The 23,687-nt window shown below is 41.4% G+C and overlaps 1 protein-coding gene across 8 annotated transcripts in view; it reads right to left on the bottom strand.

The window, feature by feature from the left end:
* Positions 1-1,233: 1,233 nt before the first annotated feature.
* The window catches only part of MARK1 (microtubule affinity regulating kinase 1), a 112,510-nt gene continuing 90,056 nt past the window's right edge, over positions 1,234-23,687 (bottom strand). For 3 of the 8 annotated variants that reach the window (XM_075925220.2, XM_025180969.3, XM_075925226.2), the window contains 7 exons: positions 21,893-22,067; positions 20,195-20,388; positions 16,897-16,997; positions 15,385-15,546; positions 12,357-12,611; positions 6,192-6,236; positions 1,234-3,269 (listed from right to left, as the gene is read on the bottom strand). In XM_075925220.2, coding sequence (XP_075781335.1) covers positions 2,915-3,269; positions 6,192-6,236; positions 12,357-12,611; positions 15,385-15,546; positions 16,897-16,997; positions 20,195-20,388; positions 21,893-22,067 — 1,287 coding nt within the window. In that variant the 3' untranslated portion in view covers positions 1,234-2,914. The remainder of the gene's footprint in view (positions 3,270-6,191; positions 6,237-12,356; positions 12,612-15,384; positions 15,547-16,896; positions 16,998-20,194; positions 20,389-21,892; positions 22,068-23,687) is intronic. The other 5 variants (XM_075925221.2, XM_075925222.2, XM_075925223.2 and 2 more) reach the window with 5 other exon arrangements.

The following is a 23,687-nucleotide window of genomic DNA, read 5'->3' as shown; positions in this document are numbered from 1 at the left end:
GGTATGAGAACGGTTTCCATATAAGATGAGATTAAAAAGACTCTTCAGCTTGAAAAAAAGAGAGACAATTCATCAGGGATATGAATGATGTGGAGAAAGTGAATAAGGAAGTATAATTTACCCCTTCCCATATCATATGAACCCAGGATCACCCAATGAAATTAGTGAATTACAGGTTTCACACTAACAAAAGGAAATAATTTCTTCACACAACACACAGTCAACCTATGGAACTCACTGCCAGAAGATGTTGAGAGGAACAAAATTATAACTGGGTTCAAAAAAAAATAATTAGGTAAGTTCTTGGAGGATAGGTCCATCAATGACTATTAGCCAAGATGGTCAGGGATGAAACCTAGTGCTCTGGTTGTCCCTAAGCCTCTGACTGCTAGAAGCTGGGATTGGATGCCAGGGAACATCACTCAATATATTGTCCTGTTATGTTCACTCTAAAGCATCTGGCATCAGCCAGTCAAAAGTCATGATACTGGGCTAGACAGACCATGAATCATGACTGTTCTTATGATTAATGGATATACTTCAGAGATCCAAATCATTCCTGAAGCAGGACCTCCTTGGCAAATTAAGAGACCACTTCCAAAAATTTGGATATAGATCTAAATATGTACCAGTGACCCCTAATTCTAAGAGATGCAAATACTCCGAACCTAGGCTAGTGAGTGGGGCCACAAGACTGTTGTAACCAAGATGGTCTCCTGACATAGGGCAGTTCTGCTATCTGCACTGGCGTACCTAGAATTTGTGGGACATGCTGATGGAACTGTAACATTGCTTTAATTGGATGCAGAGGGAGTGCACAGATTTTACAATCAATGTTGGGTGCAATCAGCATTCACTTCACTTCACGTGCCCTTAGTTTGTGTATGTGTCACTTTAGTAATACAGTATGAAAAAACCTGTGCCGATGGAAACCAGCGGAAGCCGGCAACTGTGCATGTGGGCCACGGTAAACAAAATGTCTTGCAGGCCACACGCAGTCCATGGACCACAGGTTGCCCACCACTGTCCTAGAAGAAGTTCAGCACTTTGCTGAGTGGGATGACAGAAATTATTCAGGGACTGATTTTGCACAGCACAGAAATCTCTTTGTAAATCAAACAAACCAATAAAATACATAACTGAAAGATGAGACTGCTATGACTGCTGCATAATAAAAATCTCTCTGTGGACTAGATTTTCATTTTGATAAAGGGCAAACAACAAGCGCATTAGTATGAGAACTGTTCAAGTAAGTTTTAATAGAGTGCACCAGTGAAAGTGAATCTAGATGACTTGCATCAAAATTTGTTTGAATGAATACCAGGTAAAAAGGGGCTACAGTTGTTTCTTTCCAAACACCACCCTTTTTTCTAAGGCAACAATACACATCCATTTCAGAATATAACTGTTACAGAAAGCTTACATCACAGTATAGTACAGCATGTAAAACCACCTCTGTCAAGAAGCCATTATTGAATGGCACATTAGCTACACTTACAGCCTTCTAAATTAGAGTTACAGAGTTTACCACAGCTTTTAATTTTTTTTAAAGTGACAGATTTTGAATGAACTTTCTATTCTCCACAAGAGTGTGCATATGGGGCCCATATGTTGATATTACAGTAATTACGACATTAAATAACATTGCACAACCAACCTCTATGGTTAATTCAGTACAAAATAACAAGTATTAAAAGGTACCATTGCTAGTGATTTTACATAGTTTATATCACTAATTATGGAAGGAAATCTTTTCCATAGGCAAATGCCTAATTACAAAGCTGCACATTACAGGCATAATGATGTGGTATAAATACAAGAAATCTGGTAAAATATTAAGCACAAACAAGTTACATGGGAACAAATTGTACAACCACATACGATAAATCAACCATTATTGTTTAGCAGTAAAGTATCATAAGGAATTGCATGTTGTCTTTGGGGGCAAATACTCCAAAAGCCAGTAAATTCCTGAGGTGGTATTATTAACTCATACAATTGGTCAACACTTCCAATTATCTTGTGCTATGAAACAGTCCCAACATTAATATAGTTCCACAACTAGAATTTGCAATATATTGAAGGCAGCGAACAAGTGATATTTTACATCATGTTATTTAAATGAAATAATTTACTCGTCTCCATTTTGATGCTACATTTTCAATAGGCCATGAGTGTAAGCATTATAATTTGCACACAAAACATTACTTGGATGTGATTTCTGTTCCCCAGCAGCTCTCGGCTGGCCCAGCGCAAAATAATCTTTTAAAATCCGTTAAGTGCCAACACTGTAAACATGTTTGTATTTTTCAGCTAAACACTGTCCAATACCAAGGATAAGAGCAAAACGTAAGTAGGAACAGTCTTGTGTATAACAAAAGCCAATTTATCGACTTCTGGTTCAAATTCACATATGACTTTTAAATAACTAAAAATGGTCATGCTACAGTTGTGAAAACTATTTTTGTGCATTTTGATTCTTGAGAGTTTAAAAAAATGCATGATAGGAGAATTATTAAAACCACCAAAAATGTAAACCGTGATAGGGAAGAACTTTTTCAACTCAAAGCATCAAACATACACTTTTGTGCAGAAATCTAGACAACTATACAAGATCTGTATTTAAGCAATCATCTTCTTTTATTATACAACTCTATGAACATAAAATGAACAGAATGCTCTATATACTTACCTGTACATGTGAACATATCTTCTTTAGCTACAGTTATTTAGTATAGGTCATACTGAATTTAATTTTACAATTCAGAATAACTATGTATAACCTTATTGCAATAGGGACAATTTCTACATGGGGAGTTTCACAGGCCAATCACACTAGGCGTAACCAGTACATTCAAAACGTAAGTGTAGATCACGTATGAATTTTCCCTGATCCCTTAAATTTAGTTTCTCTTTACAGTTTAAGCTCATTTGCAATTTTGGATGCAATGTTCTTAAATGCAATAGAAGTCCCAGATATTCTCTTGAAGCGGACCCCATTGAGTGACAACCGTGGCAATTTGCAGACTTCCATCTCCCATTGAACAAGACTATCCTGTCGTGCGTCACCATGAACACAGAAGAGCAAAAACCTCTCTTTTTGTTCATAGTCACAGTTATTAGCATCTAACACTTTTCGAATCTCTCTCATCATATCATTCGGGTCCATGGAACTAGTGGTCTTCATACTCCACGTGAATCGCAAAGAACGTGGTTTGGAATCTTTGCTATCCTCTTTTTCTCTGTCTTTTGGTTCCCCAGAAGCACTCCTGAAGAGAGAAACATGTTGCACACTCAAAAACAAAATCACTACAATAGATTTAAGTGCTAGAAAGAAAACTCCTCACTGTAATATATGCAGTATTAACTACAGCTACGCATCCCATTGCACTGCTGCAGCAGGAGTCAGTGGAATCTACATTGTTTTAAAAGTATCTTTTGATTTCTATCGAGGTCACTATTTGGAGCACACCATACGTCAACAAGAGGTATCAATTTGTGGGACACGTGACCTAGAAGTGTAAACATGCTGTAAAAGCAGCAAAGGAAGGAAACCCACCCTGCATTCCACACACAAGTTTTCACTTTCATGCTTGTGCACGAAAAGAATCTCATTTCCTTGATTTTCAAACTGGGGATCATTATGCTCACAATTCATTCCATTTATTTTTATAGAGTCTTTAGGGACTTTGACCTCTCTCTCTTCTCTTTTTAAAAGTGACCTTATATTTTGGCAACATCCTATTTTAACAGATACAATAGCATTTTATATTACAATTACTCAACTGGGTGGCAAACAGCGTCTGTGTCTCATAACACAAAAGCCAGAAGATGCGTAACAGAATAGTGAAGGAGAGAGACAAAAATGTCATTTTACCTGATAAAACAACTTAGATAAAATCCCAAGTAATTATCTTCTAATGAATACAAATAGTGGAACTATAAAGCTTCTTTACCCATCAAATCACGCAACACAGGCAATTTTGGAAGGCAGGTTGGTAAAACAGTACTCATTTTAAATTTTAAGAGTTCCAAGATTCTGTGGTTTCTTTTCCCAGAGGCCCAAGAGCTGCTGATGTTACCACCTATTATTAAGAAGGGGGTGTTTCCTTGGCAGGATCTGTTTAATGAAGAGTGGAGGTCAATTTCAGACCAGACTTTCCTCACCCTCCTTTTCTAGCTGTTTTCCCTTCATTTCCCACCTCCTGCCCACTTTTACTTCTCGGGAAAATACCAAGGCTAACCCTGCTGGCCAAAGTCCTCAACAACAGCCGTAACTAATATTATTTTTACTTCAAAAAGTGATTGTAGTTATCCAAGCACAGAAGAACAGTCCCCTCACCTAAATTTACAATATTGTATTCAACAATGAGGTTCCCCCCAAAAAACAAAGGTAACCTGCCCAGGGGGGCTGACAGACTTGATGGGCAAGGTGAGGGGAGTTGGTCTCTGTGCTTCCGGAAAGGGCAGGATTGGGGCAGCCAGCTCTCAGTGCCACCTGGAGCGTGCCGTGCTGAGCGCCCTTCCTTCCCTGAGTGTGCCACATGGCACTTCCTGTCCTGAGCATGCCTCATGGCTGCTGCGTTTACAATAGCAGTGGTGGCTGGGAACCCTGGGCTCTTTTGAATCGCTGGGCCCCAGGGCAACTGCCTCCTTTGCCGCTTCCCTCCCCCCACATAGGCAGGCCTGAATCTACCACTTCATTTAAGAAACTTTTCACTCTGCAGAGAGAAGCAGAACTGGAAATAGCTGTTAAAAGCATGCTTTTCGGACGTTTCGTTGCTGCCGCCAGAGACCCACATCAGCATTAGAGGAGTTGGCACAGCATAGTCAAGGCTTGGACTCATATAGCACTTCAGGAAGTGGCCTGATGCCCAAAACATACCAGGGCTGGGGGACAACAAGGAGGCAGCAGAGAAAGGTAGAGAACAGGAATGAGCTAGTGATATCAGAGCTGAAAGCCACTGCCATGCTTAATTAAATTAACAGGCTTGACTAGAGATTCAGTAATACAGCAGCTTACGGATATAGGAGAAAAAAAATGCTGAAACGGGTAATTCAAAAACATACCCAATATATCAGTTATACGAAGCAATATACACTGTTTAAAGAGCTGCTGTTCTTTTAAATACACATGCGTATTAAATATTTTCTCTTAGAAAGAAGTCTATTTTGTAATTAACTATTTTAGAATATAACAATAACGGCAGTGTTCATTGTTTATTCATGAATTGCTTCAAAAATGTACACTTGCTTTACCAAACACATTAAAAAGGCAAAATCAACATGCTGAGACATGCTAGAAAAGAACATCTACTGAAAGGTGAACACACTGTAGAGTATCAAGATGGTAGCCAGAGGTGTTCCCTCTAAGCTGCGCCGCAACACAGGTTTACATGGAGCTGATTGGGTGTCGCTGATTAATCACCTGTGAAGCTGTGCTGCCATGCAGCTTAGAGGGAACACTGGTAGCCATGTTTGTTTTTGCTGAAACATACTATGAGGAGTTCTGTGACACCTAAAAGACCAACATATTTATTAAAGGTGCCACAGGATTTCACGTTGTTTTTATTGTAGTGTATGTTATCGCTACAATTTTGTTTGTGTACCCAGTGGTATCCATACAAAGTCAATATTTTCAGCTACCACTCAACAATATCTGAATATCACTGTTATTTTTAAGCATAAAGAAACACTGATACTTCAGACAATGCAGGATGTTCACTGCTGGTGAACAGAGACTTTTAAATGATGAATATAATATGCAAATATATTGAATATTTTACTCTACATATACACATATATTAACCTATATATTAATTACTTAAACCTATATTATTTTAAATAATATTAAACAGAAGGTGGGTTTAAAGAAGAATCTTATGATTTGGTTTAATATTGAGGCTGGGACTGCTTTCATAGGAATGTTAACTTATAAAGTTTGCTTCTTTACAAAATGTACAATACAAAACACAGTTTTGAACATATATCTACATGTATTTAAAAAAATCAAAAAAGTGAATTTCCAGGGAGATAGGAGGGATGGGCGGGACCCACACAAAACAACATTTTTTAAATACAAATTATTGAGGCACTATTCTATTTTAAAGCTTGAATGAAAATCATTTAGAAATCACTTAAACTTTTAACACAAAGGACCTAGCAGCGAAGTATTAATTGTGGCTCCTCACCTTGAGGTGTCAGTTCTGCCACTGGCTTCGCCTTCACTTGGATCCCTCAAAACAAAGTTAAGGTTGAGATTCAATGATAAAGATGAAAAATAAGTCAAGAGAACCCATATCTTATAACAGAATTAAAGTAACTACCGAGCAAAGATTCAGCATAAAAATGTCATATGTACTAATTTTTGTTAAGTACTATTTTTCACAGCTGCAAGTTTGATTTCCCTTTATGATACCTCAATTTATTACAACCCTGGTATTTTTTTTTTTTTTTAAACTCTTGGTTAACATAAGCTACTGTGTTCGGGCCTAATACAGACTAAAAATGGCCATGTACAATTCCAAGAAGTATAATTATAGTATTTTCGTCAACAAGGACCTGACTCAGAGAGGTGCTATGTGCCCTCAACTAGCCAACTGCAAGTGTTCAACACCGCTCTGGGTCAGGCCCTCAGCCATCAATCCTTAAAACATTAGGCACCTGCTTAGCTTCAAGTATGGTCTCATATTTGGAGTTAAGGGTGTGCCTATGAGTTGATAGGATCAGCTCCTGAGACCGTAATTCAAAAGGTTACACATGCATCTGCTTAACTTTACACAAGCAAATTATCCTATTGAATTCAACAACATTATTGATATGGGCTTTCAATTAGGCTGGTGCCTGGGTTCCTTGCTGAATGGGGGGTCATGATTTGTAAAATAATCACTTAACGGCTTTAGTAGCCTTTGGTTGTTTGAAAAATAAATAGATGTACAATGCATATCACGAAAGCCAAGATATCAAAATCTGATAAGTGGGTACATTCCTAATGCTGCAGTACAAACATTTTAGTATTTTAAAGGATTTATTTAATCCAGCACTTAACACCTTTCAACATTATTCTAAATAAACACCTACTTAACTTACAATCTATAAAATATCATTTGGCACAACATTAATACACATTTCAACAAAATGCCTCAATACTAAACAAGATACATTTTAACTAATGTATAAAAGCATTTACTGCATATAAATACCCTACATACTTACTGGAAAACACATGCACAATTGTCAGAAATAAAATAAAAAAAGACTCCTTCTAGACAACCTTCTGATCAATATATGTATAAATATTACTCAGCAGAGTAAGGTTTTATATTATTCAAAGGCATTAAGAAATTAATGATCAACAGCAAGATTGTGAGGCAGTCCAAACACAGTCAAAAGAGTTAATCTAAGACAGGTAGAATGTAACATTATCTTTGAGGCAATCACCCCATCTTTATAAATCATCTGAGTGGCAGGGAATGTTATGCTTTTGGTTTGGTGAAATGATTACACTACTAAAATAATTCTAAACATATGCTTTTGGGGCTTTTTAAAAAAGGGTTAAGAGCAAAAGTGTCTGAGGCTTCAAATTTAGGATTTTTTAATCACTGACACCAAGAAACCACCAGAAGTCTACTTTTTCTTAGAATTTTAGCACTGTACTTAATAATCAGAGCTAGAACAAAAGCAATCCTCCATCATACATAGAAGTAATTTTGGTTAAATTTTAATTTAACAAGGATATATCCCTGTCTCTCTCGTGTGTGTGTGTGTGTGTGTGTGTGTGTGTGTGTGTGTGTGTGTGTGTGTGTGTACACACCCACACACAAAATCTATGAAGTGTACATTCTGAAGTGTACACGAGCAGAATGAAACTGGCTATAGAAAATAATTTCTTCCAACATTATATGCATGCCATTTTATTTAATACAGTGTCAGAATGACATTTAAGGACAAACAATGTATCCCCCTGAAATGATTGATTACTTAATGGAAAATGTACTTCATGCCATTTTGGAATTTTGTTGCACAACTGGAATGACAGAGTACTTAGTACTGGGTTATAATGTTCAGAAAGGGAACAGAAAATCAAAACTCTACATATATGATGCTAATACCAGTAATGTAGGTTCAAGAAACTACTTGTCATCTTGTAACTATTCTTATATTAAAACAGCAAGTTTCACTTGTGACTAGATTTAAGACTAGCAAGCTTATCTGTGAATTTAACATAGGATATTATGATTCTTCGAAGATAATATAGGACTTAATTCTGTTGTGAAATTGACAGTTTTATTGCACTTTGTAGCTATTTGTAGCGCCTCACCAAATTCATAGACTATTTTGGTCAATGTTACAGTCATAGGATTTAATAAACCATACATTTCATTATTTTAGCTATTTTAACCTGAAATCTCATAATGATTTAACTGAGGGAGGCCACAAGGTTATTGTAGGGCAGAAGTGGGCAATACTTTCTGAAGGGGAGCCACTTCACAAATTTCTGAAGTGGTCACAAGCCACCCAGGAAGAGGCGGGGCCAGGAGGCTTTCTGTGCTCTCCCATCCACAAACCTGTGAAGCAATTGTCCCCCCCAACTCCAAGCACCTAGAAAGAACCACCAGCTGTTTTGAACAGCTGGCAGTTCCCTCTAAGTGCCTGTGCTCCTGGTGGGGGGAGGAGACTTCACATGCTTGCCCTGCCTACAGGCCAATCAGGACGTAGGGGTGGGAGAGTACATGAAGTCTTTCACTCTCTGCTCCTGCCCTGCCAGGGGTGTGCGGTGTCTAGAGGGAACCACCAGCTGTTTTGAACAGCTGGAGGTTTCCTCTGGTGCTGCCCACCCCTGGCAGGGGGAGGAGACTTTGCATGCTCCCCTATTCCCAAGTCTCGATTGGCCTGGGGGCAGGGAATTGACAGGGCGGCCGTGGAGGGTATCTTGCCCACCCCTAGGGCAAGGGATTGGGGTACAGGACAGCCTGTGAGGTCTGGGAGGAAGTCTGGGTGAAGGAGGCAGTTGTGACCTGGGGCATGAGATTGGGGTTGTGACTTAGGGCAGGACGGGGTTGTGGCCTAGGGCAGGGGTGCACTGTTTTGGGGTTGTGGCCTAGGGCACAGGATTGGGGTGCAGGCATTTGGGTTGTGACCTAGGGCAGGAGGGGATTGTGATCTGGGCAGAGGATTAGGGTGATGGATCTGGGAGGGGGTATGTGCTCAGAAGGGAGGCAGAGGGTTTGGATTAAGTGGGGGGAAGGAGGGAAATGGGGAAGAGGGCTGGCTGTGTGGGAGGAAGGGGCTGGGGTGCCTGGCCTGGAGACTTTGAGAGAGACTCCCAGCCAGCAGCCAACATGTTTCTCAGGCAGAAGTCTGCCCTGTCCCCGCACAGACTGCATGACCATGTATTCTGTGAATATGAGCCTGAGGGGAGGGGAGATTGGTGCTTCAGGCACTGCCTGTTTCAAGAACAGCTAGCATTGGCCAGAACTAGCCAATGGGATTGTGCTGGGGGTGGGAGCAGTTCATGAAGCACCACCTCCTCCTCCCCTCGCTCACAGTTTGGGAAACACAAACAGCCCAGCAGTCACTTTTCTGAGCAGCGTGCGGAGGTGGGGCAAGCAGGGGAGTCTGCCTGAGGCACCCAGCTGCATCCATGGGCCGGATTCAGTGGCTTAGCGGGCTGGATCCAGCCCGTGAAGGGTGTTTTGCCCAGGCCTGTTGTAGAGGGTTTGTGGTACTGCAGGCAGCACAGGAGTAAGGATGGCACTACAACAACAGTCCTAAAATAACCTTGTGATGTCTCTGCAACTCCCTTTTGGGTCAGGATCTCCGATTTGAGACATGTTGGTCTTCCCTGTGAAATCTGTCTAGTATAGCGTAAAAGCACAAAACACATCTGATTTCGAGGGAGAGACAGACCAGATTTCACAGTCTGCAACATGTTTCTGATGACTGAATTTGGTAAGGCCCTAGCCATTGGTTTCCTCTGTAACTTGCCTACTACTTCCTGAAAACTGTAGGTAAATCCTTGCAAAGATTTCAAACAAAAGTTGATTAGCTACTGCCTAAACAAGTAAAATGTGAAAATCAATTGTTCTTGTAAGAAAGCTTTTAAGGTAGTCACATAAACAATCACTTTAAGATCAAATACAGTAACTCCTGACTTAACATTGTCCTGGTTAACCTTGTTTCATTGTTACACTGCTTGTTTACAGTTGTGCAATTCTCACTTATATCATTTGGCTGCCTGCTTTGTCCATTGCTTGCTGGATTTTCTGGAAAAACAGCCCGTTCTTTTAGGGGTTTAGCACCAGAATGGGCTGGCAGTCTCGCACTAGCTCCTCTAAGTTCCCAATAAGCTACACAGCTGGGGCTGCCTCTCCCCCAACCCTGCTGCCCCCCTCCACCCTGCCTTATTACTCCTGCTCTCTGCCTGGGAGCTGCTCTGGAGAGCCTCCTGATTGCTATGCTGTGTGTGGGGGGCAGGAGGAGAAGAGGGGGAGAGAAGTGCTGATGTCAGGATTTCCCCTCTCCTCCCCTCTCAATCAAGCCTCCCCACGCTGTACCCTATCTCCAGAAAGCAGGATATCACAGCTACAGTCTTGTATCTGCACTTCCTGGTAAACTTACAAGGGCAGTGTACTTGAAGTGCGGCCACCATACTTAAAGGGGCAACGAACCTCTCTCTCAAACAGTGTGTGTCTCTTTCTCTCATATATACGACCCCGTTAGCAGTGTGCAGCCATTTCTGTGCCATCTGGAGAGAGTGGTGTGGATTCAGTACCATGTTCAGTTTCCGCAGGGAAGTGTTTGCAGCCACTGCCATAAGTCTGTTGTGTTTCCTCCCTCTTGCCTTGTAGAGTGTGAGGCCGCATTAACAACGTGTTAACTCCTAAGGGATCAGCTGAGTGCTAGTTCATCATTTAGTAGTGAGACTTTCCATAGGTAATATTCTACCCTCTGACTCCACCACCTCAACTATGCTTCACAATCATTATTGTTGCGTACAGGGAGGTGAACAACTAGTCGACTATCCGAAAAGCAAATGCTTCCCCTCCCCCTTTGCTACCTCTGTCAGAAAGAGGCAGCGGAGGGGGTGCTTCAAAGCAGCAGCGCTGCATGGAGCCCGGGGTCAACTAGGGACTCTGAGTCCCCAGCTGACCACGGGCTCCATGTGGCACTGCTGCTTTGAAATGCCGCAGGGAGCATGGGGCCAGCTGGAGACTCAGAGTTAAGTCCTCCGCTCAACCCGTGCTCCCCGCAGTGCTTTTGCCTTTGAAGTGTAGCAACAAACCTGGGGCTGTTGCTATACTTCAGAGGTGGAGGCGCCTTATTGATTAATCGAATAGTTGATGCAAATTGCATCGACTTTTCGATTAGCTGATTAATCTAAATTTAACATCCCTAATTGTGTACAGTATTGTTTAAAACTGTTTAAAACATATACTGTATATACATATAATGCTTTTTACCTGCAGCAATTCTTATGAGGAAATTGGATTCACTTAACAGAATTTTGCTTAAAGTAACATTTTTCAGGAACATAACTACAACAGTAAGCAAGGAATTACTGTAATTTTATCTATATATCATATGTTTTTTTCACAGCCTCAATCATGATTACATGTAAAAATGTGTGCGCTTCATTGACTTTCAGATTGTTGATTAACTTCTTCAAAAATAAGTTTAACTGAAAGATTGATGTTCATACAAATGAGAATTTCCAGATGCTAACTTTTATATTTCATTTTCACTGTCCTCAGTAAGAAACCAAAATTCTCTACAATAGCTTGTCAATAGGGAAAACACTGATTTTGTTTGAACACAGCAAGTTATCCAGCAATGAATAATCTTGCTATTGGTAGTAATGATCTCTGTAATTAATTACATCTATATCATAAAATATAAATGTTCCCTTTAATGTTACATGATAATTTGTTTAATGACAGAATATCAATTTTGCAGATGGAGATATTTCATTTTTTCCTCTATAGGTCAAACTATCCTTTCAATTGTTCAAACCAAACCTATTTTTCATTTTTTTCTTCTATTGATGTAACAAGAAATCATTGTAGTTACTTCATGAAGTGTGTGACTATTTCATTCTTTTAAGATAAAGAAACAAGAGAATGGCTGGCCAGATCTGGATGGAAATAACACAGAGAACAGCAAAGCAGATTTTGAAAGGGTAAGACAAAGCAAAGATAATCCTACTCTAATTAAATGTATACTTATGCTAGATTGTCATGCTGGAAAGCCCCTAAAATAATTTTTTTTTTAATAAATCTCATTTATTATTTTAGAAGAAGTAAAACTATCTGGGAAATTAAACAAACAAAAAAAATTCACAGAAGTCTGGTACTAACCTTCGAACAAACTTGGAAGTTATCTTGCTTATAATACCAGTTGAAGTGCCCCTTCTAGCATGTGAAAATGCACCAGTTTCATGTGAAGGTGAGGCAGGTGGTCCATTGTAAGTGGCATTACGCCGCTCCCGTAGCTGCTCACCATGGAAAGTGCTTCGACTTGAACTCCCCCGAGGAAAGCGGGTTCGGTCTGGAGTAGTAGTACTAATACTATGAGCTGATGGGGAAGCAGCAGGCACCCTCTGAGGTGCACTGCTGAGGAAACAGAAGAATGCTTAAGAGAAAGACAACACAAAAGTCATCTTCCCAAATATAAAAATAAACTAGGAGGCCATGCCCCCTGCTCGCTGCATTCGCCAAACCCCCACTCACGGGAGGGTAGGCAACCCCGGCTTTCCCCACTAGCCAGGGGGGAGGACTGGGCTGCGGCTGTACCAGCACTGATTCCCTTCTTCCTCCCGACACCCCATGCCAGCCCAGGTCCCTTCTCTCTCTCTTCCCCACCCCCAGCAAGCCCAGGGCCCCTTCTCCCTCCCCCACCGCACCAACCCAGGCCCTTTCTCCCTTCCCTGCCACCGCAGCCCAGGCTCCCCTTCTCCCTCCTCTCCATTCTGTGCCAGCCCAGGCCCCTTCTCTTTCGCCCCTCCCCCTGGCTTGCCAGCCCAGGCCCCTTCCTCTCTCCCCCCTCCCCTGCCACGCCAGCCCGGGCCCCTTCCTCTCTCCCCCCTCCCCCTGCCATGCCAGCCCGGGCCCCTTCCTCTCTCCCCCCTCCCCCTGCCACGCCAGCCCAGGCCCCTTCCCTCTCCCCCCTTCCCCTGCCATGCCAACCCGGGCCCCTTCCTCTCTCCCCCCTCCCCCTGCCGTGCCAGCCCGGGCCCCTTCCTCTCTCCCCCCTCCCCCTGCCGTGCCAGCCCGGGCCCCTTCCTCTCTCCCCCTCCCCCTGCCACGTGCCAGCCCCTTCCTCTCTTCCCCCTCCCCCTGCTGGGCCCCCCTTCCCCCCTTCCCCTGCCATGCCAACCCGGGCCCCTTCCTCTCTCTCCCCTCCCCCTGCCGTGCCAGCCCGGGCCCCTTCCTCTCTCCCCCTTCCTCTGCCGTGCCAGCCCGGGCCCCTTCTCCCTCCTCACCTTCCCCGTGAGCCAGGTTCCTGTCTCCCTCCCACCCACCCCCACCAGCCTTGGCCCTTTCTCCCACTCCCCAATCTTAACCCTCCCCTCCCAGCTGTGGCATGCGCCATGCCTGGCTCTAACCCCGGTGGGGGGTGGTGATGCAGGGGTGCCTGCCCACCCCATGTGGGGCACACCAAGGCGCAGGTAGTGCTGTGTGCACATGGCACTCTGGGGCACTGCAGGGTGCTGAGGTTGGGAAACCAGCAGCGCAGGAGGCGCTGTCCCAACCTCTCCCCCATCTTGGTCCCGCCTGCACTGCACCACACCAGCCCTGCCTGCAGGGCTCAGGGCCATCTGTCTGCCCGCTGGGAGCGAAAGAGAAGGGGAAGACGAGTTGGGGGGCGGCTCCCCAGGGTGGCTCAGGGGTGCTCTGGCAGCCGCGGTAAGTGTAGCCGCTGTGGAGGAGATGAGTCTCCAAGGGGCTGCTGGATTCAGGGTGGTCGGGCACCATGCTCTGTCTTCTCCAGAGCCTGGCAGCAGGGGCGCCCTCAAGAGCCTGGCAAAAGCCCAGCTGGGAGCCCCACTCTTAGCACCTGTCCGCAGACTGTTGTCCCAAGCACTGTAGCCCCACCCCCACCCCGAGGGTACATTACATGGCTGCAATGTAGGGTCTGCCAGCTACCATGCCATGTTTCTTGGTGTTGAAAGCCCTCTAGTGTGGGGGTGGGGGAAAGGGAGTAGAGGCTTGGTTTAAAATAGCAATTCCAAGTGGCAAGGGGAAGCAGCGAGGTTGGGCTTGAGCTAGTAGAGGGAGTGGGGGGGAAGAGAGGGAGGAGGCAGGCGGGATGCAAAGTGACATGATGACGTCATTCAGTCATCCCGCAGGATTTTTTTTTTTTTTTTAAATATAGAGAGAGATAAATACCCTCAACATTTGTAAGCCTGTTCAACTCCTCCTATGTTAGTATATATTCTCTTATGGACTACGTTTGCATCAGATAAATCATGTTCCAGGAATTATCTGATGCCTGAGTTCTAGCCCAGAGACATAATTTACTGTGTAATATGAGCAAAATATGATCTGTCATGCAAAAAAACCCAAACCCCTAAACCATATGTAGAATTGTCACACAAATGAATATACAGTAGACTTCCGATAATCCGGCACTCTTGTGTCCCAGGGGGTGCTGGATTATCGGATATGCTGGAGTATCGGGAGGTACTCCAGCAGGTGCTGTGACAGATCTGCTGGGACCCGCACTGCGTGGGGGGGAGGGGTCGACAGGGAACGACGTGGCAAGAGGCGAATCCTTTGCCATGTTGAGGGGAGGCGGTGGAAGCCCCGTGCAGCCAGCTTGCAAACGGGGAAACTTGTAAGCGGCAGCAGTGGAGAAGGGGCGAGAGGTAGGCAGATGTTTAAGGCAGGCAGGCGGGTGGGGGTGAGGTCGGTGGGGAACGCTGCCTGTCTCTTGCCCCCTCTCCGCCGTCGCCACTTACAAATTTCCCCGCTTGCAAGCCGGCTGCGCGGGGCTTCCACCGCCTCCCCGCAACATGGCGGAGGGTTCGCCCCTCGCTGCGCCGTTCCCGGTCGACACCGCCCCCCCCTCCCCTCCGCCTGCGTACCTGCCTGCCTTCTTTAAACACCTGCCTGCCTCTCGCCCTCTCTCCGCCGCTCCAACTGTCCAACTATCAGGAGTGCCGGACCACTGGCTGCCGGACAATTGGAGTTTTACTGTAATTTTAGAACTATACTGGACTACTGTATGATATAATAAATTAAGAGTGTATATGTATACACACACACACACACACACACACACACACACACACACACTCACTCTATATATTAATATATTTATTTTAACATTTGTACTAGATTCTGAAGATGTAAAAGACTAGGCAAATGCTAAGTATTGTATTACCTTGGCCGATAAGCTTCAGTACCATCTTTGATGGTTGGTAGCGTAACTTTTATAGGATGACCAGAGGCAGACATAGATTTCTGATGTCTAGGTCGTGTTGATACAGCAGAAGCAACAGCTGAGCCTGCAGATGATGTGCTACTTGCAGACATTTCTGTTAGGCTTTTATCACAAGAAAGGGAGGAAAGCCATAACAATAAGAAAACACACATTAGCTGTGTTTAAAAGTAATTTCCAACAACAGAACATGTCAAACCCCGAAACCAGATAAAAACTCTTAAAATAAAGATTTTATTGCAAGCAGAGTTATAATGGTTAGACACAAAAACAATGTTATTCTTGGGAAAAATGAATGTTTTTATCATCAGTTTCCATGGAAAAGATCCATTCAAGTATGTTGAAGAACGGCTTTTTATTGCTTCCATTCATACACAAGATTATTTTCTTTGAAGTATATAAGAAACTAAACAGTAATTGCGCCCCGCATATTTTCCCATTATAAAACCGCTGTTTTCAGTTGCTTATGCTTAACTACAGTAAACTTCCGATAATCCAGCACCTTTAGGACTCAGGGGGTGCCGGATTGTCAAATATGCTGGACTATGGGAAGGGGGAGTTATAAGGGGTCTGGGGTGGAGTGGGAGGGAGCGCCTCTCCGCGCTGCGAGACCAACCTGGCAGCACCCCAACTGCTCTGCCCCTGGCTTCCGCAAGTCAGCCGCTGGTCAGTTTCAGCAGCAGCTGAATCGGGGAAGCCGGGGGCAGAGCAGCTGCAATTGTTTGGTTGCCTGGAGCACTTCCGGGTTCCAGATGGTGCCGGACCATCAGGAGTGCCAGACCACTGGATGCCGGACCAGTGGAGTTTTACTGTAACTGTTTAGGCTTAAATACTATGTTTTAAGTGTCTGTCTTAGCCTAGTTATTTGTGGGGAAAACTTCACCCAGAACAGTTTCGCTGTTTCTCAGAACAAGACCAGGGCAAAATCTTTCCCCATTTAGAATAGACTAAAAATTTGGCAGAGACTTAATATTTGTCAGAGAATGTTTTTTCTACTGTTCTTGTGAAAATCCATTCTTTTATGTCTATTAAATAGTTACATCTTTTATGCAGTTATTAGGGACTTTAAAAAAAAACAACCGAGCTATATGGCATGTCCTCTGGCTCATCCGGGATAGTTCATATCTGAATTTTTCTATTTAAGATTGTAAACTCTTCCATTTGTACTCTTCACTTGGATTCTTTGCACAGTGATGGTGACAACTCCTGACAATATTATTGCATGGGAATGGTTAAAGGCAGAATCACAATATTTGTCTAACTGTTATTATTTGTCTAATTATGACTAATATTCTGGTACAAACTTTTCTGCAAGATAAAACACAAGTGTGCATGTAAAGTTTAATTCACTCCACAAACAGCATCTTTCATGAGCATATTGGCTAAATGTTTGTGTTACCTCCTGTGCATACTTCAACACATATTCTTAGATTTTTGGAGAAGTTAACTGAGTACCTGTTATCTTTCCCATTCTGTACTGCAGAATAGCGATCTGTAGACCGCTCACAAACGTATGTGTTCCTTCTGGTCATTCCACCAACAGGAAATACATTATTCTAGAGGGAGAATAAAAATGAGTGAAGACAGATACAGTTAATTAATATATAGACAAGTTAAATAAAGTTATCCTGAAAAATGCAAATCAGCATATCCAAATATATTTGATCTTAAAATGTGGCATCTAAATTCCAGATCAGTGGTTTTCAATCTTTTTTTTCCATTCGTATGCTCAAGATTTCAAATGGAGATGTGGTCCCCTTTGGAAACCTCAGGAATAGTCTGTGGATCCCCAGAGGTCCACAGATCACAGATTGAGAACCACTGTTCTAGACTGCGTGATAAAAGACATTAAAATATACAGAAACACTTAATTAAATCTGTCGACACAAAGTACTTATTCAATCACCTATTCTCTTCTAATGCTCTCATCACTATGTAGGCTCCACAGGAATTCACTGAATTAAAGCAAGGAAAAGTGCAGTTAAAGGAGGAAATTTGCTTTAGTAACATCCAGTTCCTGCACGCAGTGAAGAAGTCCTATAGGCCTAGATCATCCATTGCAACTGGGACATCCACACAGAAGTCATACTGAAATCAGCCGGACTCCATGAAAGTTTAAGGGCTTTCCTATGTAGATTTAGTTGCCATTCAGAGCTTCAGTTCTACTACTTGTTGCCCGTCTGGTGATTGTAACAAAAAACTTTTAATTTGTACTGCAGAGGGCAACCGTCGTCAGGAATTAATACAAACTGAGAAGGATTTTGATCTTTGTCACCATAATGATGGGTGCCAAATAAGTGTGTGTACTATTAATACTAAGAAAAAAATTCTCATTTTTTGTTAAATGTGCTCCCTACCTTAAATCTACTCACTCTTAAAATGTTTCTGATAACCAATTAACTCTTAAAGAGCTAATTTTAATATAAAAGTTTACGGTAACATTTTCAACTTTTAGATAGGATTGGTTTAATTTAAATTTTTCAAAACTTCAGTGTAATGAGACATGTTGACATTAATTCATAATTACATGTTAATGAAATAATTTTTGTACTTGTAAGACAGAATTACTCCATGTTTAAAAGTCTTGTAAAATATTTTGCAAAATACACTACAGTAATCCAGGACACTGCAAGAAAGCATTTGGACTAGATATTGGTCATACAACAGTTGCTTCAGCAAGAACAAGGCACATGAACACTTGGATCCATACCTTCCATCCATCCTAAAATTATAAAAAAAAAATTATAAAAATTTCTCATACACAATGAGAAATTTGGGATAGCTGCTATGAATTTTAAATATTGTCTGTAGTAGAATTGCAGGACTGGAAGGGACGTCAAGAGGTCTTTTTGTCCTGTCGCCTGTACTCAATGTGGGCTTAAGTATTACCTTGATTGTCAAACCTGCTCTTAAAAATCTCTATGTACTACTGTATAATTTTATATGTCCATCAGTTGAAGGTATAAACAGGCTTATTTATTTGTACAGTGCCATGACATGCATAGCTCTTTACAGCTAAGAAGAGGGCATGTTCTTCTCTCTGAAGTTTTACGGGTTTTGTTTATTCTTTTAAAAATAGTTTCAGGCATAGACTATGTCCTTTATGCTTTCTCCCACCACAGAACAAAGGCAGCAGAGAACTACTGAATAATCTTTATGGTTTCCTGATCTAATGCTATTTTATAATATAGATTAACCAACTGCAAGCCTTAGTTTAACTAAACTATTACATAATAGGAATCGATGTATGCTAGAGAAAGTAAACATTTTCTAACAAATCTAGTCTTTTCCTACCACCAGGTTAGCCTTAAAATGATCAGAAACCCAATCTTCTTTGGGTTACAGTTAAAATAATTTTTTTAAAAGAAGTTATATAGAAAGAAGGACTTGATAAAGGAAATGTTTGTTCAATCTTAACTAACTACATATGCAATATCAGATATCACTGTATCTTAATCTTACTTATGAAACCTCTTTCACAAGTACTCTAAAATAGTAATAGATCTACAATGAACAATCACAGCAGTGCTTATTAGCAAGTAAATAAACTTCTCACTCTATCATTAAGATACATCATTTAATTAGTTCACTGTAAGCAAAAAAATGTTTTTGACATATCAGCTTGGAACACACATCAGAATAATCAGCTTTTGGGAGATACAGTTTTGGGAAATCATGGCAGATTTAAAATCCAATAAAATCTAATCTCACAGAACAAAAAGTTCTAGTACATGTTTCACACAGCCACCACTTCGAGTCCCCCAGGGAGAGATTTTAAAACAGAACCAAGGTTTAAAAGCAGCTGTATGACGTACTGCAGATATTTTCTGTAAGACACAGAAATCCTTATAATTTAGCAGATTTAAAGTTGATTTTGTCTGAAGAAAGAACAAAGAATTTCTTTATCAGCAACATATGAAAACCAATGGAAAATGCAAAATCCTACAGTCTATCATATGGAAACTTTTTGCCAGGCTGCACTGTACAAGCGCTACTATAATTTATTATACAACTACTTAACCCAGTTTGTCTTCTCTTGATAGCATAGGTTTGATTCACATTTCAAAATGTGAGCCTTTCATACAAGTAATTTTTGGTATTATGAGCTCATGCTTTTAAATCAAGTATCAAACATTCCTGTAAAGGTAGCAAGCAAAATTTGATTGCATGCCCTAGTGACCCATGATATTGCAAAAGCCTGACTTTTTTAGGTTAGAATATTCCAGTAGTATAAGAAAAAATGCTTCCAATAACCAGTCCAAGAGCTGTCTGGAATAGGGATGTTAGTGTCTAGTCGAACAGTCAACTAATCGATAAAGAGAAGCTTCTCTGGGCTTCACAATGCAGAGCTGCAGCTGCGAGTGTGAGGTGTGATGAATGAAAACACCCATGGAGCAGGGGCCGAGCTAGCGACTTCGTGTGCCAGCTTCCCTAGGCTTTACAATTCAGAGCCGCAGCTGGGGAGGTTTTGCAGTGAATCGGCATGAGCCAAACTGAGCTCCACAACTGCTTACCACTGTCGACTAATCAAATAGTTGACCAAAAATCTATTGACTATTCAATTAGGGAAGCAATCACATTTTAACATCCCTAGTCTGGAAGCTTTTATTTTATTTTTAAAAAGCACATACAGTATAGCTTATTTCTGCGTACCAATAAGAAGCTATCAGAATACACAGTTTATGGAATATTCACTAACCAGTATATGCCAAGTATACAGATAGTGCCCCAAATGATTAAAAAAACAACTCACACTTGGAATTGCAGGCGCTTTCTTTCTTTCTGGACCTACAAGTGGACTTGCTGCCATCTCTCCTTTGGATCCAACTGTAGTGCTGCTGAGCTTACGTGACACATCTTTGTCCCATTCCTCTTTCTGTTCACTTTCTACACTATTTGCCTGAACCCTTTTTGTGTATGATACAGCCGGAGGAATTGATGGACCAACTGTCAAATAAAAATAAAATTATACTAAAACAATCATTCTTTCTCTCAGTCAATATACTCTGAAGGATGATTCTCTACACATGAAAATAATCCTTTGGAATGTATGGTTGATGTTCATGCTACATGTACATCAACCTTAAAATGTGTAAAATGTGATAGCTATGTACACTGAATTATCATTAAATAAATCTGAAGCTCCTGTCTAATTCATTACAAGTCTGAAGTTAGGTAGTATACATTTAGTACTTCGCTGTTTCATATTAGTATTGATTTAGAAGTTTCAACTTACCTTCCCCTATTTTAGCACGATCACTAACACATTCCCAGAACACCTGGCATTTCAATACTTTTGGGAATGACGTTGGACCCATCCCTGCCTGTGTGACCCCCGCTCTATCAGTGTAACCTTGCAATAAAATCTGTGCAAGGTCATGCCACTTGTAGGATCCCATTTTGAAGAGTGTGCCACCCCTGGTGCCATGACTCTGCACACAAAAGGGGCAGAGAGGGTGGGGTGTCACAGACAAGATCAGAGCAGTAACATTCTTCAAAAGAGTGTCCATCCATACATGATACCAGACAACACTACATCTGGTTAGCGTCCAACAGGGAACAAACTGGGTGAAAGAAGGACTACCTGGCTTAAAACAGGACAAATGACCTGTCTGCCCTTTCCATACTCTCCTCAACCCACAAGCCAAAGTTTTGGCCACAAAATAATTAAAACTATTTTATTTACTTTATGCTTCTGTGGGGAGAAACACAGCTTCCCTCCTCTTTTGGGGCAGATCCTCAGGTAGTGTGAAATATACAACTCCCATTTACTTCACTAGAGTTCGACAGTTGGTACTAGCTGAGGATCTACCCTATGTATTATTCACTTCTGTGGGAAAATCCACACTACTGACTTGTACAGAACTGGCGAGATGTGGAAGTCATGAAGTAATAGGGGAAGAAAAGGGTCAAGAGTTTCTGAATAAAAATGTTTTAGCATTTGAAAGAATGTTAAAAACCTCTCATATTTAAAATGTGAATATTTTCTCCATTTTATACACCTACATATAAGCCTTAAGATGCTTCCCAATAACTTTGTAAATCATCTTCCTTGACTACCCCAACCATTTGGTCTTCTCTCTCAGAATGTATTTACCATTTACTTAGCCTGCAGTTTTCCACGAACCATGAATTTGCAATATGGCATCTGATACTCAAGACTAAGAATTTATATTTAAATTCCAGTGTAATTTTAGCATGACGTCAGAACTGGTATTGAATTCCATACAGAATTTAAAAGGTGGTAACTACACTGAAGTATCAAATCCAAAAAAAAAAAAAAAAAAGTCAGGTCTATTAAGTTGGCCCACATTTGCCACAGAAACACTTGTACGGATAAGCAGCATCATGGTGTGGCGTGATGAAGCACGCACGAAATGCACATAGAGGTGGAGCTGCCAAGCTCACAAAACACTGCACACTCAGATTTAAATTGCGTATGTTACTTTACTTGTTTGAACGTCATCCCCACCATGATCACTGAACCGTCGTTGTTTCTGGTTGGTCGATATACTCCGCTGGACTTTCAGATGCGCAGGAGACTGCATCGAGCTGTTATTGAGGTCACTGCTGGGTCGAGACCTTTGACTCAGGTTACCACTGGACAGGGATTCACTTCCTTCAAACTACAAGGGTAAGAAAGCATTTACAATATTTTTGAAATGCAGACAAATTAACATTATCAGCACTACCATGTAATTATGTAGTGAAGGATTCCTATACAAAGCACTTAATTTGATCATTCAGACTTTTGAATTAAATAGGCTAAATTTTTAAAAAAATTGTCTATTTTAAAGAAGTTCAATTTTTTTCAAGACTGTAAACTGATAACTTCAGCTATCATGATTTAAGCTAATCCTGCTCATACTGAATTATGAAAATCAGTAGCCCACTACACACAAGCTTACATTACAGCTTCTTAAATATGAACAAACACGTATTACAACATACAGTTAAAACTCAGAATGAGGAGTGTTATTTAAAAGAAGAAAACTTAGGAGAATCTCAATATTAAGTTTAAAAAACACCTTAAAACTAGATCATAAATTGCTTTGATAAGATTTTTTGTCAGAACAATTTGAAACATTTCATACAAACTTGGAATAACAATTTAAGTCCAGAAATAAAGTTAGCAAAGCAAGGATGCTGAAACTCAAGGATGTTTCAGTATCATCAACCCAATCCTGGGTTTAAGTAATCCAGCCTTTGGCCTCATAGACTGTAACAAGCATTATAAAGAAAACTGTTACTAATGGCAGTGTGATTGACAAATCTTTCCATCAAAGCAAACTCTGTCTAAATTTAAGTTTAGACAGATTCTTCCTCTGTCAAAGTACAAGAGTTCTGGGGTGGACAGCGGCTAGTGAGGGAATGCCTTGGAGGATAGATGTATCAGACGTCCTCACAGAGGTGAAGAAGTGCTAGGAGCCAATGTGAAACAAAGTTCTTCCATGAGCAATGTTCAGCTTGTGGCTGGATCTATTGAGATCCATGAAAATCTCAAGTTATTTCCAAATTTTTGCTAATTCTACAAGAGTTGGGGAGAGTTTACCTACCCCAGTACAGGATTAACTCATAAAAGGAAGAAATGGCTCAGAATTCTTTAAAATTAATACACTACGATACATAATTAAGTTAAAATATTGTATCCAAACATAGTATTTTGGAAGAACTACTATTATAATGAAATACTATATTTTCTGTTTTTCTAGTTGTATTTCACAATTGATATGTACTGCACTTGAGTGACAGGAGAAAAAGTAACATTTAAACCTCACACCATTTCTGCATAATAAAAGCAAGTAGTTGACAAACAATATATTTACAGAGACAAATTCAAACCTCGGACCATCTAGCTTTGCATGTGTCAATGAATGCGATAACCATAATAATTTAACTCTTAGAACAGAGTACACATCTCAATGTACTTGTCATTTAGCACTCTACACTGAGGGACAATAGCAGACTGAGTGGAAAGACTAATTGTGGCTAGGTCCTTCCAAAAACTTTCAAGTCACATCACAAACCCCATAATTAGAAACTCCCCCTGCTCCCTGGCTTGGCACTTCTCAGTGGCATCACAAACTGTTAAGGAGCTGGCCAGGACTCAATGTGTGTCTCACACAGAAGTAGCCAATCTCTCGAGGTATGAACGCTCATCTATGTTCATTAATTCTTGGCATGGCTGAGGCAGTACTGCAGGAGAGTGTTATTCAGCCTCTTTCATCTTACATTGCTCTAAAGCA

Source organism: Pelodiscus sinensis, chromosome 3, assembly GCF_052426305.1.
Source record: "Pelodiscus sinensis isolate ZL-2025 chromosome 3, ASM5242630v1, whole genome shotgun sequence".
Classification (NCBI taxonomy): domain Eukaryota; kingdom Metazoa; phylum Chordata; order Testudines; family Trionychidae; genus Pelodiscus; species Pelodiscus sinensis.
This window is presented reverse-complemented; position numbering and strand designations above follow the sequence as displayed.